This window comes from Calypte anna, chromosome 2, assembly GCF_003957555.1.
Source record: "Calypte anna isolate BGI_N300 chromosome 2, bCalAnn1_v1.p, whole genome shotgun sequence".
Lineage (NCBI taxonomy): Eukaryota > Metazoa > Chordata > Aves > Apodiformes > Trochilidae > Calypte > Calypte anna.
Genome location: NC_044245.1, coordinates 122,217,664 through 122,236,017, shown reverse-complemented (window position 1 = coordinate 122,236,017; position 18,354 = coordinate 122,217,664). Strand labels below are relative to the sequence as shown.

The window sequence follows — 18,354 nt, the reverse complement described above, 5'->3', positions numbered from 1 at the left end:
GACCTCACGTGTGGCCAGCATCATAGGTCACTCCCCCAGTCATCCTACCTCTTCTCTGAAATGTGGTCTTCCAAGCACCCTTTCAGGTTTGGTAAAAAGTCTCTCAGCACTTAAATTGGCTTGTGAAGCAAGCAAAAAATAATACAGAATAGACACACAATAAAAAAGATACATAAAGGCCAATAAACAGCATTAACATTTGTCTTTGCCTCTCTGGGAAGACATTGTATAGCTTGAAGAGTCAAAGTGATAATTTCATTCGTGGAACTATTGCAAATAAAATAACAATTGGTCATCAGTGAGTATTAAATTACGTGGCACAACAAATCTGGGGTCTCTGAAAGTTTTGTTATTGAGCAGAAGTATAAATTGTCTTGGAAGCAGAGTGTGTAGATAAAAATGTGACTATTTTAACAAGAAATTGGCAAGAAACTATGGGTCAAAATTAAGACCTAATCCAGACCATAAAATAAATGTGAGGCATTTATTTAACTGGACAATCTTTGGGGTTTTTTCAGCAAAACTGATTTGGGCAGTGACAACAGTAAATGAAGTGACTTCTGTGAAGTGATGGATGAACTCTTCAATAATCTTGACTCCTGACAGCATTTTCCAATCTGTCATATCCTTTCTTAGACTGAGGAAAGAGACATGCAAAGCATGTATGCTTAAATAAGGCTTCAGCTTGAACACCCACTGATTTGTGGTCACTAGGCCACCAGAAGTCCATCTAGAAGATATGGCCCATGACCTCATCATTCTACTGCTGTAAACTTCTCCTAATTACCAGTAAAATTAATTACAATAGTTTGAGGGGGAGTTATTTGTCCTGATCTTGAGCTGATTAATACTGTTTTATTAGCAGTCAGATCACTCGTGGATGATATTCCAGTCTCTTTTTGACTCAACCAAATAGTTTGCTTTTTTGGGGACTTTCTAAGATGAAAATTTTGAGCTATTCATCACATCGGTTATTCTGCAGCTTGTGGATTTTTCTGTATGGTCTTTATCTGCACTATCTATACAACTATTATTACTAATTACTAATTATTACTAATTAATTACTGATTTATACTTTTACTATTGTATCCTGCTATGTCTATATGCATATATTCAAACATTTGACTACCTCCATTAAGAAAATAATGATATCACTCGACAACATATTGCTAAAATTTATCATAGTTAGGTATTGGTTAGAAATATTGTTGAGTACTTCATTTAGAAGATGTGTAAAATCATTAAGAAAAAAGAAGAAAAAAGAATGACATCATCTTCTTTGAAACCATGCTGATGGTTCAAATACATGAATAGATTATTCAGAATTTATTAGATTTCTTGATAGAGAACACTTGCTGATGGGATATTTTTGTTACAATTGATGCTACATTAAAGCTAGAACAAGAAACACTGGTCAGAGAAAGCAAACTGTATTTTAAGCAGCTTTACTCATATGTGAATAATAGAAATGCACTGATTTTTGAAGATGTAAATGAATACATAAATGAATGCTAACAATTTATATGGACTTTCAGTAATGTGACTACTCCAAATTAAGTCTTTCATGAACCACCTCTGCTTCTCATCTTTCTTATCTCCTTCTCTTTTATACTGTTTTTCATTTTAGTGATTTCTTTCCTGATTGAAATATTACTGAAAACTTCTAGGATTCATTTGCTCTGTCTGTCTGTTTATCTCTCTGTACCTACCTATCTGTCTATTTTTCTGCAGTATTGGCCTCCACTTACACAGAGAAAGATCTTGAAATCAGGGATGTGGCTCTGCTACTGAATTAATCACGTGAGGAGATGATCCCTGCAGAGATGCTCCACTGATTTCTCTGGGGCTCTGGTGTGAGGACGCTTCATTCATTTAGAATAAAAAGGGATCTATGCTTGCAATACAATAGCTAGATTTTCAGGGCACTGTGCAGCAGTATATCCCAGCATCAATAGTCTGTCATTAAAGGCAAATCAGAACCTCTCCTGTGTTGTTCAGACTATTTATTACAGATTTACCAAAATTCCAGGACTGGAGTAGCAGCCACATTTTTTGGTATGTTCTAAAAGTAATGGTAGTTGGAAATACCCAAACATAAATGTCTAGTAGTCTGTTTTTTTCTCTTTTGTTGCATGAACAAATTCTTTTTCCTGTGCAAAAAAAGTCTCTTTTCCTGTATAATCAAATTCTCCGTTATTAGTGTAGCTCGCTTTTATATGGCTTTTCAAATAATAAAGATATTTCCTTCCTAAGCTGTTGCTTTGTAAGATTCAAAGGGGAAAAATGGGTTCATCAGTCACCAGCATGGCTCTACTACCATGGATTTGCACTGGTTTAGGATCTAATTCCAACACAATGAATGCCCCTGACCTTTGCACATCTCAGCCACCTAAATGTGTCAGCCACACACCACAGTAAGCCATTCCTTTTCCCCACCTACTGCCACTTTTTTTACTTCCTCTGCATTAGAAAATAAGGGAGTCTTCCTTCCACTGAGGATGGCTTTGTTAAATTACAATTATTTGGCCAATTATTTGGCCTACAGTTTCCTTGCCTGCAGGAACAACTTCTCCAGCAAGAAGATTTTTGCCTTGAGAAGAAGCATTTTGTTGACAAATATTAGCCATTTCATTAACTGTGATTTCTGTTTCTAAACCACAAGGAGTATGGGCTTCTTTCCTATCCACAACATAGTGTTGAAAGCTCCCTGACTGCAGTCTTCACAGTGCCAAAAAAACCTCAAGCACAGAGAGACATTAGCTTAGAAATATTCTTTTGTATTACATCTACACAATAAAGCAAATAAATGCCAGTACCTGAATACAGAGGCTGTATATTCAAGTCACTATAGACATGTTTGCTGAGTGACATCAGTTGTTCTTTCCACATATATAATGTAAGAAACAAATATATCAAATAGTGAAATGTAATATTTAGTAAAGGCCAAGAAAATGGGTTACAGAGCTGAGTTTCACTTCCAAAAATGTCCTTGAAAAACTATTATAAAGCTTAATTCATGCACATATTTTAATTAAAAATGTTTCCCAGGAGCAAGCAAACATTTCTTACAGTTTCATTGTGGTAGCTGGAGGATTTTCAGTGCAAAAATACCAATAAACAAAAAAATTAATTTTTTTCTATGTAGGGTAAATTTTTTTCTGCACCTTTGATCTGGCTGTGGTCTCTACTGTCTTTTGAAAAAGAAAAAATAATAACCAGTCGATTAATATGAACACATCTATTAGAAATCTTAGGCCAGCAGGACAATTTTTGTTTTCAGCAACTTTTATAAAGGATAAAAAGTAGTATCAAGATCAAAAGTTATAGTTACTTAGTAATTACTGAACATATTTATATATAAAAACTTCAAACATTAAAAGTACCTTAGCTAGCTCCAGGTAAAACATACTTTCACTTAAGGTAAATTCTCCACTTGTAAGGCTTCTGTGCCAGACAGTCAGTAGCATAAATTACTCAACCTAATTTTTTTTTCTCTTTATCTAAGAAACTCCCTAAGCTTTAGAAAAAGTACCTCAATAGCACAGAGTGTTAACACAGCTTCAGAAAGTAAGTTGTTGTTATCTGATCAGCATGAATTTTTGCAACTTGCAGAACATCAGGGCATTATTATGGATTTCCACACAGTATGGAACATAAAATCACATCATAATTCTGAGGTACGTATATAAGATTATCCCCATCTTAATGAAAAGAAAGTCAGGTTATAAAATGATTAAAGAACAAAGCCAATAAAGCAGCTGGGTGCCTAAAATGATATTTAAGATAAATTTACACTTGTAAATCCAAAAAGTGGATTCTGCAGATTTCTGCATGGCTGTAGAGAGATGATGAAAATCCATAAATAGCACAAATTGCACTCTTCAAATTAGTGATGCATTGTAGGATGCTATTTTTTGGGGGACAAGCAAAGATGCCTCAGAATTGAAATATTAAATCCTCTAACATTGGGAACAGGATGTTCTTCCAAAGCAGTCCTCATCCTCTGAAGAAATCTGCGTAGCCTATTTCCTGAGAGCATGCAGCACTGACAGATAGGGCAGGGTCCTTGAGAAATGCAAGGGCAGCCACTGCTTTATTTTAAAATGCATCTGCAGGAAAACATGGCTGGCTTACTCCTGCCCTTTGGGAGAACAGTCTACAGACTGGGAAATGACAAAGCTGCCTTCAGTCTCTTTCAGCAATGAGGCAATTCAAACTGAAGAGTTCTAATTGCCACCCGAGGAAACTCAAGTTTTATTTTCTGTTTCCATAACTATTTCTGTTTTCTCAACTGGATTTACAATATCCAGTGATGATTCTGTCAGTCAGGGCTTCCCAGTTATTAGGGAGAGGTCATGCTCCCTCCTGTGTGCTCTCACCCTCTCTCCAGCATGAAGGGCTTGAGGGCTCCAGTGTTCTCCAGGGATGGAGGACACATAGGGATGAGGGGTCAACCCATACCAATGCCACAGTCAGAGGCCAACCACAGTGTATTTGTCTGTGGGGTAGGAGAGCATCTATTGCCACCTCTTTTTCCTCCTGCCACAATGGTGAAGACTGAAGCAAGGCTTCTCTGCAGCTGAAAGGCCCATGGGATGGCTGAAGTTTCACCACTCCCTGCTGCATTTCCCTCTGGCTGACTGATGAACATGTACATCCACTCCAGGGAGACCTCAGCCATGTGTTGATCAACCATAGCCAGAGGTGCTGACCATTTCTCACATGCTGTGGAGGTACAATCACACCTGTACCCCACCACAGGTGCCTTAGAGCTTTACTACTCTATCCTTAGTCACTCCCCTAAACTAAACCACCTCCTTGGGGCATAAAGTGGTAAAAAAAAACCCCAACCATCAATCCTGCTTTGTGACTGTGTGTGTGAAGTACCACAGCCTCTCTGCACAGTAACTGTTACAGTGATGGCTTTTGTTTAGCAGAATGAGTGCACAGAATATAATTTGTTTATAAACTTCTTGGATTAGACAGCTATAACTTCAAAAAAATAACATTTCTAAATGTATTTAGCAAAGCCTAATGTGTTGTGTAGATGGTGTGCATCTGCACATCCTGGCAGAAAGAACTTAAATTCACTTCATTTGTTAAATTATGTATAAGCAGACAGGAAAAAGAAAAACATAATAAATGGAAGAGAAAATGAAATAATTACAGAGCAGCTTTGTGTGCTGGTATTGCTCAGACACGATGTCTTGAATATGTCTTCAATATGTCTTGAATATTTTGTTCCCAGGGGCCCACATTTCAGCTTTTGTTTGGTATTTTTGACTGAGGATGCAGGTCTGTGCTCCAAAGCCATCTTTTCTGGTTTTGCAAAGTGCTACTAGAGCAATAGACACTGCCTGGACTGTAGTCCTGGGTACCCAGCACCTTGCATGACTGAGGTATTGCATCCCAGGTGGAACTGCTGGCTGAAGTTCATTGGTGCACTCATGCAATCCAAGTTGGACTAGCAGTAGTTTCAAACTGAATGAAAACCAACACCACCTCAGATTGTATCCTTAGAATTCATAGCATAAGGGTGGTGTGTTGCCTAGAAAGAACTGTGAATAGTAGCCATTTCTCCAAATCAGCTACCAATTTCTAAGTCCCCAAGGGTTGAGGATCAGCTGATTGTGCTGAGCTCCACTGACTCCAGCGAGCCAAGACTCATTTGCAAGGTTCATCTATCACCAATTTCATGGATACTGCTGAAGAAGACATGTTCTCTACAAGCCACCTGATGAAAGCAACAGTTTTTGTTTGTACAGGTGACATATATGAAGAACTAACATTGGACTGTTGAAGGTAGTTACTGCAGAGGGAAGTAAAAACTGATGGTTCATGATGTGACATTTGGTCCTCTTTAAAGCACTGAGCAGAACTGCTCCGAGTGCCAGGATGAAGGGCTTTGAAACCTGATAACACAAGCTGAAAAGCAAATGTACTCAATATATACACAGCTTTGGGGGGAGCACACTACTGAAGAAGACTTGTTGGAGGATTTCACTCCCAGCTGTATTGTTGCCCACTGGTCACTGGGTTGGGACCCTCTCTCCCTTATGTTCAAGTGGTGGACTTTGTGGTTTATAATCCTCAGCAAAGCTTCTAGGGAGTCAGTTTCCCAACTATTTCAATTGCTTGGAGTGACACCTTTTTAGGATGCTTACTTTAAGAGTGTGATGTTTTTCAGAACCACTGAACTTGTTCCTCTTGACTATGAACTAATAGGGTAGTTAAATTAGACCTACATGAACATGCTGAGCAGGTCAAGGATTGCCCAGACCTATCTGTCATGGGAACCCTCTGATCTCTGTGTTTCAGACTACATTATAACGTCTGTTTCTCACAGAAAGCTCTTAGGAGAATTAATTAGTTAATTTTGTGCAGTATTTGAAGGCTAAAATGTTCCCTAAAATTATCGCTGAGTGAGTTGTTCATCCCTCTTCTGTAATGAGTTTTTAAAATTAATGCTATTAATTTGAAAATGGAGAACTCTTTTATGAAGAAATTAATTTAAATGTAACCTGAGAAAAATCTAACCAGGAGGTCAGATTACACATATATTTATAGTAAGAAATAGGTATGCAAAATGTGACCTAGAGAAATGTACTATTGGAGTAAAAATGCCAAAGGATGGAAAAAAAACCCCACCCCCAAAAAACCAAACAAAACCCCAACCAAGCTTTATTAATTAAAGGAAATTCAAACTGACAAAATCAGTGTGAATGAATTAAAGGATTAGACTATTTAACAAGGAAGCCTTTAGTCTAGCAGAATTTATATTGGGACAAAGGCAGTGGAGGCGAGAGAATATTTTGGAAGTGTGCATGCTGAATTTTATTTTAATTTCCTTGGCATGTTATGGGATCTCTTCCATAAAATGATAGAATAGATGATGATCCATCCTCCTGCCTATACACTTAATAGGGTAAGTAAAGATCTGCTATAAGGCAATATAAATTCTTAGCCATATGGACTGCTTTTAAAACTATTACTGTCCATATTTTCAAGAGCAGGAAGAGTGACCTACTCTTTAAAAACAAAAAAAGATTGTGAACAGGTGTTAACTTTTAGATCTCTAGTGACTTGTACTCGCCAGCAACTTCAAATTAGCTTAGTTATCAAAATTCTCAGAAAAAATATTTGAAAATTTTGCTCTACTAGATCTTGAAGAAATTTGCTATAATGGTGTCAGTCACATCACAGTTCTGTTAATATTATGAGTAAATGAGTACTTTTCTGAATCTTGTCAATATTCATTCTCATCTTAATTTCCTATTCATCTATATAGATAATGTAGCATAGGATATAGATATAGATAATGTAATTTTCTGACAGTTGAAAATAATTCGGTGATTACTTATGTTGATTTATTTATAAAAGGTAAAGAACTGTACTTATTTATAATAGGGGGCAAGGTTAAAACCTTCTGCTAAAAACTGCATAAAATGCAAAAAGGAGCATGTTCTAAATTCAATCTAAATTCAGCCTGGTGCTTATGCCTGTGATGTTTAACTTGCAGCTTGTCACCTCTCATTGATGTTCAGATAACTACCCATGTGAAATTGTTGAAGTTAAAGCAATTGCTTAAGTGTCCTGGAAGATCAGGGGCACAATGCTTACCCATTTGTAGTAAAAAACCACCTTGTTATTAAAATAACTGAGCCAGTTAAACTCAACAACCATACACTTATTTATGACTTCATATGTATGTTTACATACCAGATAAAACCATAATGCAGTACTCAGGTAATAGACAAACTTAGCAGTGACATTGCATCCATCAATAGAACCACTGGGATCTGAGCTTGTAACTAAAATGCAAATGACAAGCCAGAAGAGCAGCTTTGAAGCACTTTTACAATAGTTTCATCAGTCTAACTGAGCTATGCAATGGAGGCAGCCTGGGAATCTGAATTTCCATATCCTCATAATTCCACCTATTTATCACTTCACAGATTTCTTGATGATCTGAAAAGTAATATGAACTAAACCACTTCTTTAGCATATTATTAATATATACCCCATGTACTTCTGTTAAAAAATGTCTTATAAAATAAACAAGAACCATAATTTGGACTGAGATTTCCTAGAAGCTAATTTTCTGAAGATGTTTTCATAGTAAATATTCTTTAAACACTGCAAATAAACAATGGAATAGTAGCTGAAATTCCTATGTAAATCACAGGAGCATTCCTTGACAAGCTTTTATTTAACACAGCCTAAGAGAAAATGAGGCTTAATTTTGCTTTCAGTGGCAGAATACAAACACGGGCTTATCAAAGCATTTAGCATCTGCCTAACCTGAGTTATGTAAAGAGCTCTGTCCAAAGCCAGTAGGACTATTCACATGCTCAAACTAAGACACCTGCTTAAGTGCCTTGCTGGACCAGGGCCAGTAACATAATAGTGGGCAAGCTTAAGCTGATTAGAAATGTTCTGCTGGCTCCAGAGGCAGCAGGATCCAGCCTTTATTGCCACTTTGCAAAATACCATGCTCAACAGGGGGAAAAAAAATCAGGCACTCTGTAGTTCTCAGTGGTCTATTGGGTAAAGCTTTAGTACAAAACAAATGTAGCTTATTTAGCATTAACTGGAAATCTTTACAAATGAGAATGCATCTATTTTTCCGCATGAAAATAAAATTTGCTGCCTCAAATAACCTCTTGAAATAAAGTGGCTTATTCTAATGTGCTGTCTAGATCCAAATTTCTACTACAATTAACTACAGCAAGAAAGAAGGTTCAAAGAAACACTGAAGAGAATCATGAGCCTTTGTGAGTTTTAAGAAGATGCTTTTAATAACATCCTTCTCATTCTTTTCTTGAATGCCATTGTATTTCTTATTTTTAGAATCCTAGGTAGTTAAATTGCTTTTTATTGCTTGTGTATGTAGTTTGTTAACCACGGATTAATAGGAAGACTGGTGGCATAAAGTCAACCTGTCTCTGGGCAAATCTTATGATTCCAGGCATCTGCTGCAGAAACCTTTATATTTCTGTGCTACCAGATCACTAATCAAAGGCTGAAGAGCACTTTTTTCCCTAGTGACAGAATCCCTAACAGGGCTTTCTGCAGTGATAAGTCTCCGACCGACTACAAATTATCAATACTGATTACCAGATTGCTGCAGTAGGGAGGGGATGGCGTGCTCTTCACTGCAGGGCTGGCCAGACTCCCACAGTCCTTGTCTCCCTCCTCTATGCCTTGTTTCCAGGGGTGCTATGGCCAGGTCAAGATGCTTTCCATCCACAGTGATTATTCCTTGGGAGCTCAACATCATCATCCATATAAATAAACGTTTAATGCATCAGTTACAGACAGCGCTGAGAGAATTTGGTTTAACTTTGTGCAGCGTGATTAAGAATGGTAACAAGAGTCTGCACTGAACAGGAATTTGAATGGGATTTGCTTCTTGGGGAAGGATAAATAATAGTGTTGGAGCTCTCTACCCGTATTCTGTCAGGTTTGTGTGTTCATGACTTTAATAGTAAGTGATTGTGAAAACTTGAATCTGAATGCGTCAAATGTAGGTCCTGCCTCATTCAACCCCCATCCTCCAATGGAGAAAAAAAATTTAAAAATAAAAAAAAAAATAAAAAAAAAAATAAAAGGAAAATCAAGGTTTGGATGCTTTCAGCAGCCTGACACCACTGTTGTTCTCTTGCTCCCACACCCACCACTGCCATTTTCCGCTCCCCCACTCCCCCAGCAGCCTCCCTCGAACAAAGGGGCCGCAGCCGGGCTGCTCCTCTCGCTCCCGCCGCCAGGACAGGCGCTCCGGGGTCAGGAGGGGCTCGAGATCACTGGGCACCCCGCACCCCCGACGCTCCCCGGGACCGGGCTGCTGCTGGGGGGCGGCAGCTCCCTCGGCCCCGCCCTGCCCCACCCGGCCGCTCCCCGTGGCCCGGCGGGGGGGGGGGGGAGTTGCGGGAGCGGGGGGCGGTGCGGCGCGGCGGCAGGGCGCAGGGTGCGGCTCCTGGCCGGGAAGCCAAGGAGAAGGGGGGCTGGGAGGGGGGGAAAGCGGTGCGGGTGGGAGGATGCTTTTCTTGCAGCTGAAAAACGCAAGATAACAACAGCCCTGAAAGCTGCCCCCTGGGAGAGAAAACCAGGGTGGGACCTGCTAGAAAAAACCGGCTGTCTGTGATGCAGTGACCCACTTCAGCCTCCCCCCACCCCGCCCCTGTCAGATTGCAGGTGCGGGCAGAGCCGGGGCAGCATGCAGGCGGCTCGCCCCTCTTCTAGCCCCCCCGCAGCCTCCTGGTGCCGGGCTGGGCGCGGCCGGCCCGCAGTGCGCGCCGCGGCGGGTGCCCGCCCCGCTGCAGTCCCCGGTACCGCGGCCACCGCACCCCCCGACACCTGCCCGGCCGGGCCCGGCCCCCCCCAGGGCCGCCGCCCACAGCCCCTCGCCCCGCCGTGGTGCTGGGTTCCCCTCGGCGCTGCTTCGAAGCCTTCCCGCTTGTCTTCTCTCCACGCGGGTCGTTTCGGAAGCAGAGGGGAGCACTGGCCCCGGTCGAGGGGGACTGCGGGGGCGGTGAGAGGCATATTTATAGCGGGGATAACTTTCTGGTCCGTTTTTTTTTTTTTTTTTTTTAATATATATATGTATATCTAATACCACTATATATATATATATTCATATTTAAAATAATGAAAGCCGTTTCAAAATTAGGCTGTGCTGATGTGCCGACCTCACCCTTCAGTAAATAATCTGATCTCAGGTTAGGATGTTAAAAGAGCCCCGGGATCCCACATCCCCTCTTTTTTTTTTTTTTTTTTTTTTTTTTTTTTTTTTTTTGTATTCTTTCTTATAAAGAAAAAGAAAAATATGTTCAGCATTCTTCTGATTTTTTTCTAAACTCTAGGGACACTGAGAAGAGCACCCAGCATAGGCATCAGTCCTAGGAAATAGTGGTCATTCTCCTGGCTGAAGAAAAAGAGACGCGGTTTCTTACCCATTGCTGTTTTAGCCATGGTTGGGGGTGCAGACTCTCAGAGGTGGTGAAGGCAAAGGGGTCCAGCTACAGCAGTGGAGAGAGGGAGAGAAGACTGAATAAGGCACTGAGTCAGCAGAGTGGGGCTGTGCAAGAGAAGGAGCAAGAGGCAGGAGCCCATGAATAATTATCACTCCTCTACCCAAGCAGATTGGCTCTAGAGGTCCCCTGACATGACTCCTGCAGAGCCAGAATCTCCGGGCATTAAATATTGATCCACCAATGGTGCTGGAGTATAAAGTGCCAGAATGCAGTTTGAAATGGAAATCAGTCCTTGAATGCCTCTCCCCCCTTGGTCTGGCTTTAATAGTACATTCCATGTCAAATGTTTTATGTCTTACATGAAAAATCCTATTGGTGTTGAAGACTGTGCTGTTGCTACCTATAAAAAATGCACAAAATCATTTTAATATGTTTAATTCCAAATATATTAAAAAGAAAGTGATCAGTGGAAGAGATTTTCTAAACCATTTCTGTAAAACAACTTCTCAGATAAATTTTACCTCTGCATCCCATGTCCTGCAAATATGTACACATATCATATGCAATTGTTTCATGATGACAGTTTCTGCATTCCAGTGTTTATTTTAGAATCCCCAGACCTAACTCTGGACAAATCAAACTCTGCTAAAACTAGGAGAATGGCAGTTGCACCTGTTTATACTCTTGGAAGGTCTGGAAAGACAAAAACAGGATGAGTGTGAAAAGAATGGTCAATAACCATTTCCCCAATGTGCACACACTGAGAGGCTGTGTGTTTAATTCACTTGATAAAGTGTGCAGAATGGGGTCTCATACGATTATTACATGAAAGAGAGTGGATACATTCTAAGGTAAATTTAAGGTTTCTCTATCCCAAGCAAGAGGCAGTGGTATGACTGACAGCCTCTAAACAAATGTGGGTGGATAGTTGAAATTCTTACTAGAAACGTGGCAGTGATAGGATCTATTTGTACACCTCTTAGGGCTGAAAGCAGCTGCTGGCCTAGAGAAGTCAATATCCAAGATGCTGGTACAAAGAGAAGGATATTCCATCTTCACCTTCTCATCCTTAGACTGCCCAGCAGCAGCTCGTTTGCCTCTCCCAGGGGAGAAGCAGCCTTATTGTCAAAAGGTTGCAGTGGTAACAGGCTCACATGCTGCTTGCAGAGAGAGAGGGTATAGGGCATGTTTTCAGTTGGAAATCTGGAGGACACTACGAATCCTCCTGTGGAGTTGTCTTATGGTGTGTATGGGTGGGAGAGAAAATTAGGAAAATGGGCAGAAATCTCCAGGGTGGAGGTGTTCTCTCCCAGAGCAGGCAGGGCATTGGCACCATTCTCCTTCCTTCCATGTGCAGCTGCACAGCCCAGGAAGTGCTCCAGCACTATCCCCTTGTTTGCTTCCCTGGAACAGGTAACCCAGCATTATGCATTCTGAGCTTCTTTGTGGTCAGTAAACAAAACCTTTGAGAAAAGCAGGGCCCAGAGCATGAGTCCAGGGGCATCTTTCTCTACTGAGTCACTGTTGATGAATTCTGAATTGCAGGAACTAGGTGTTTTTCTTTTTTTTTTTTTTTGCTTTGAATGAGGACAGTAAAGTCTGGAAGTGAGATGGGGGAGGGAAGGAAACATCCCCAAACTGTGCAGTGTGTACAGAGAGAGGTGTGTGATTCTTCAGCCTGTGAGTTGCAGTATGGCAGATGCTGTGATGTTTCCCTGCTGAGGCAGCTTTGGCTGGCTGTTGGGAAGGGGATGAGGCAAGTTGGCTGGATGTGGAGGGTGATCTGTCTTTCTGGAAGGCCTGTCCTCACCAAGAGCGGGAAGGTGGCCTTGAGGCCATTTGGGGTGAAACACTTCTGGACCTTCAGCTGTGTGTCTGTGTGTCTGGCAGTGTGAGCTGGAAGCAGAGATCTAATTGTGCTGGGATGTCTGTAGGGAGGGGAGCATATTCTTAAAAGGGAACGATGAGTGCTGCCTGGATAAGGGCGGAAGGAGGGGAACCTCATAGGTCTTAGTAGCCTCGTCCTAACGAGAAATGCCCTCCTGGCTCCGAGTACCCCGGCAGGGGTGGTCCTATCCCGTTCTCAGGAGGACGGCATGATGGCGATATGGCCCCTCGCGGTTCCAAGCGGCGAGCCCGGTCCAGCCCAGCCTGCCCATGTGTGGCCCAACCCGGCCATGTTACGACCCGACCCGACCCGGCACAGCGCAGGGCGGGGCAAAGCTTGTGGAGGGCTCTCGGGCGCTGTCCGTGGTGCTGGCGGCGGCTGCACGCCCCCGGTAGCAGCTGCGTCCCGACCGGGGCGGGCAGGAGGGGGGGGGGGACCGGCAAAAGAGGGGGCAGGCAGGGAGACGGGCTGGGAGCGGGAAGCAGGGAGGGATGGGCAGGGAGGGAAGGGGTACGGGCAGGCAAGGCGGGGACAGGCAGAGGTTCGTCGCGACAGCTGCAGCGGGGAGCGGGTGCGGGGCCGAGGTGCCGACCCCGCCCTGGCCGGCAAGTCCCTATTGTCTGCCCAGAACCGGGGGTACTGGGGCAGCGGCTGGGCACTGCCTGGCTCTGTGGGCATCGGCTGCTCAGGGGAGGGGACACCGGGGCCCCGCTGGTATAATGCATGCTGTCTCGGCTCAGCTCCCCATCCCCCGCAACGGCACCCGGCACGCAGGCAGCGAACACGCCCTGCATCTGTCTTTTTTATTTAATTCTGCTTTCCATCTTCTCCGAGCCTAACCAGGCGCCGAGTGGGGGCAGACAGAGCGGGAAGGTTGCCGCTCCCCTGCAGGCCCACTCTCACTTTGGGCTCTACCGTAGTCCACGCCGCAGCGATCGCGGCATTCTCTCTCTCCCTTTCCCATCCCTCCGGCTCCTCTGCCCGGTCTCTGGGTGTCCCGGCTCGCGGTTGGGACTCGAATGCTCCGCAGCCCCTTCCGATGGGGGCGGTGTGGGGAGGGGGCGGGAGTGGGTCGGTTCCCCAGCCCTCGGGAAGGGGGCACAGCAAGCCCATGGGGCCGGGGGTTCCGAGAAAGCAGTGCAAGAAATTGCGTGGTGATCACTGTTGTGTCAAACACTGCATAAACGGGAATGGTTATTAGACACTTCATGTACCATTTCTGAGGCACTGCAACCTCTTAGTGTTGTGTTTCACATAAATTTTAGGGGAGCCCGAATTAAGCTCTAGCATGTCCTAGTGAGTCTTGATCTTCTTTTCACAGGCTGGGCCTTCTCTTGATTGACATTAAAATACATTTGCAGCCCAGCCTATCTCCAGGTCTGTGGATGTATAGTCTGAAAGGATGTGGAGGTGAGCAAACCACTCCTTAACTGCTTCTAAATAGCAGTGGGGCATCACTAGGACTATCATCTCGCTTTTGTTGGACACTTCTTCCATCACCTTAGCCAGATAATTTCATTTTCTTTTCCCCCTTCACCCAATTTGTTCTTTTCTCCATTTGTTAAACAGGATCTTACAATTGTACTGGAAAGACAAATGTTTATGCAGCACTTTGAAGACTATTGTTGCTAGGTAAATGAGCTAAATTGGCACTGAAATAATATAAATGGCAGAGATAGCAGCAGGTCATGAATCTCACTCTCTGCCTATGCTTTGTGTCTCTGCTGCATAGGCTGCGAGATGGTGCAGACTTTTTTATTGTTCTTAAATAACTTAAGAAATTCAGTTTTTTTCTTGTTGACTTTTGGGAGATTTGTTTAGACTTAATTTTTGTTATTGCATAATATAAGGGATATAAGGTACCTTCTTTAGAAGAGCTGTTGTTTTATTTTAAATTATTTTTTACTTATATGGTCACTTCTACTTCACTACGCCTCAGCAAGCATTTTCTCTTTGTGTATATGCAATTTTAGAAAATTAATTAGGAAGTAGCTCATAATTAGCTTGTTTTCATCCCTGTTACTTCCAATCCTTACCAAAAATGGTAAAAGATACTATTCAGATTGCATGATGAAGTCCTCAAAAGTTACAGAAGAATGTTGTCTGTGCAATCTTAATTACCGTTCCTGTGCATATATATAATGATATAGTTTTAATTATATACTCTTGCTATTTTTTCCACCAGATTCTCTCCACATACATAACATAACATGACATAAGATGAATAGTACTCCTTTGGTGAGCACTATTTGATATTTAATTTTCATTCTGTTCTCATGAAACAGAACCTTGACACAGTCCTCTGTGCCCTTGAAAGCATGGCTACAATAGATATTCTCTTGAAGGAATGTGCCAGAATATTTTCCTAACACAGGTGAAAAAAAATCTTTTGTCTATCCTTACTCTTCACAGCAGGTTAAGTATACATTAGAAGGTCTTAGCATAGTTTGTGTTTCAGTAAGCAGCTATATCCTGCATATTTTAATGTGAAATTTAGAGAAAACTATAAACATATGCATGTGATTTTGTAATTTTTGTGAGGTTTTGGCTTTTTTTTGTGACTTTCTCTAAGATCTTCTGCATAATGCTATAAATACACCAAGAAGATAAAAAGATTAGCTTTGTACTAAAAGCATAAGGAAAGTGCACCCATATCTATGGTTAACGGTGTCTTAGATCTGAAGCACGGTGACCATTTTTTTCTTGAATTACATTTTTCTTATCGTTTCATTTTCCTATGTAACATTCAAGTTATAAAGTAGTAACGTGCTGTTACGCTTATACCAGCATTTCTCCGCTTCTGAAATTGTGCTTTTTTTTGCTGGGCACAGCCTATTTAAAAATCATCTTGTTAAAGCTTGATAGTGGCTGGGTAAGCCAGCTGCAAACAATGTCACCATTAGTGACTGCAGTCGCTGCTCATTCCCCATCCATGTCAGAACAGGGCAGCTTTAGTGCTTGCCTGGTGTCACGCAGGCTCTTATACTTGCACGGCTGCACATGGTGCTCCTTTGAGCAGCATTCAGGATCACTGTGGGGAATGGTGTATTGTGGTATTTGTAGATACTTTTTTCCCCCCCTAGAAATCTGTAAGCAATGGCTTAATGCTAACACAGGGGTTGTATGGAATGGAATCTCCCTTCAACACCCTTCTCCGAGGTGGAAGATTGAGTTGGGCGAAGCCATGTGATGGGAGTGATCGGGTTTCATCTAGACTTTGTCCTGTGCTGCAAATATGAAAATACTTAAGCCACCATAGGCCATGTGGGGAAATATGAGGGAAACTGAGGAGGAAAGCAATTGTGTGATTCTGAACAAGGACCACATGTTCATGAGGACATGAGACTTGTTGTGTGGGAACAGACCAGGGTGCCATTGATCCAAAAGCCTGCAAAATGTATATCCTCTTTTTTGAACCCCAGAATAATTACGGTTGGAAAAGACCTTTAAAATAATCAAGTCTAAGTCTCAACCAGATCCAGGTTGGAAGAATGGAAGAATAGGATGTTATCTGATGGCTCCAGTGGATAACAGGATTTTCTGCTCAGTGATGTTCTTGCCTTGAATGAACTTGTCAGCAGCTCTTAGAGGAGGCAATTTGAAGGGGGATCTCATTGCCCCGGGCCTATTTTGGTTTTCTCATCCTGACCCAACTCTGAGTAGGCCATCATTGGGAAGTCTCCCCACATCCTTGCATATATATGTTCAGAGTGCTGACAGAAGTGCTGTTAGAGATGCTCAGCTTAATGTCCCCTATTTTCTACTTTAGTAATCCTTTGACTCTCCCCTGCCTTCTTGTTTCCATTTCTATATACCCTTGCATTTTTTTCCCCTGTTTTTTTCTTTCCTCTTCATTTCACTGTTCACAGGTAAAGTCCTAGGGCTGCTTTTTTATTTTTTTTTTTAAGGGAGGAGCTGACACTGACCTTTGATAGAGGGGACAGTAGGAATAGCAGCCATAAATACAGGCCTGGGAGTAGCAGCAAGGGGCAAGCATATGATAACGCTCCCCTTGTTCTCAGAGGATATGCAGTTTGAGGCCTTCTTATGGTCTCTACACATTTAGTAATCCTCTAGTAGTCCAGCCTCTCCGTATCATTGCTGGCTGTAGATAAATGCTGGGGGAAAGCTGAGAGTAGGAGAGGCCGTATTCCTCCAGGTATTGTTCCAGCCACTGACTGCTCTCAGGAGATGCTTGAGCCCAATGATGCAATTTCCTACTCCATGATCCTTGATGGATCTTTCTTTCTTCTACAACGTCCACCATGTCTTTTGGCTGTCCACAGTCCTGCTCCTTCCTATATAAAGAGGTATGTTTGCTTATTTTGAGAATGTGTCCTACCAAGATCTATTGTTTATCTTGATGTGAGATACAAAGTATGTTTTGAGTCCTAAAATCATAGGCTTCTTCACTCTTTAAAGAGTAATGGAGGCAAGAATACCAGATCTATTTCTCCTTTTAGAATGGCAGAAGGCATTAGATTGGGGGACAGCAGCACCTGCTCTGCCTCAGAGGTTTACAATGAAATTTTCCTTGGAAAACAAAAGTGCCAACATTCAGCAGACCTAAATCACGTCATTTCAAGACCAAAAGGCCTAGTTGGAAAGTGTCCTTCAAGTGTCCTGTTGAAATGAGGTATATACTGGCACATTTCTGTTTGCTGACTACACCTTTCTGAACAGCAAAATTCAATGAGTAACAAGAAATAGACAACAAAAGTATTCTGCAAACTGTCTAAATCACTTTTCTCTGTCTCTTACTGTTTCCAGCGAGACATATATGATTATATGAACTTTCTTTTGCTGTTTTTGCTCCTGTCTTTATTAAATTTGTTATGATTTTTTGCTGGTTATTAGCTGTTTCATCATGGTTTTTGCCTCACACTCCTTGGAGAAGACCAACAGACTGTTTTATGCTCCAAGTATATTCTAGACCATTTTTTCTCTCTGTCATCAGGCACATCCATATGTACATGTGCTTCAGGACAGTGTGTGTTGTCTTATTGCTGACTCTCAAATGGGGATCCAGTTCCTGGTATCAGGCTCATCATCTATTCTCTTTTCAACGAAAATTTTTTTTGACTTAGTGGTCTATCACAGTGAAGACAACAGATGATGATAAAGTAAAAGTACACTGAAGACAGATAAAATAAGCTTTGAAGATGCTAGTTGCACTTGGGTGGAATTCACACTTAGAAGGAAACAGTGTCAGAAAACCACTCTGAGAATGAAATGTAGGAGAACTTTTTTATTTCTAGTCTCACTCTTAGCCCATTAAAAAGTTCATAGCAAATTTCATTTAACAACTGCTTTTGCTCACAGCTTTTCCAGGCTTCATTATCTTCATGTGACATTTTCAGTGCTGCATGCCCAATGATTGTTGTTTGTGTTTGAAAAAAGTCAGCTGAGATTTCTTAGCTGTTTTTTGAGGATAAATTGCAGGCAATATGACAATGTTTTGCTTATTTTGGTGATCTTTTCTTGGAAATACAG

The 18,354-nt window shown here is 42.0% G+C and overlaps 1 protein-coding gene across 1 annotated transcript in view; it reads right to left on the bottom strand.

Moving 5' to 3' along the window:
* STMN2 (stathmin 2) overlaps window positions 1–11,211 on the bottom strand; it is a 39,696-nt gene extending 28,485 nt beyond the window's left edge. The window contains exon 1 of the mRNA XM_008493511.2: window positions 10,953–11,211. Coding sequence (XP_008491733.1) covers window positions 10,953–10,971 — 19 coding nt within the window. The 5' untranslated portion in view covers window positions 10,972–11,211. The remainder of the gene's footprint in view (window positions 1–10,952) is intronic.
* Window positions 11,212–18,354: the final 7,143 nt, after the last annotated feature.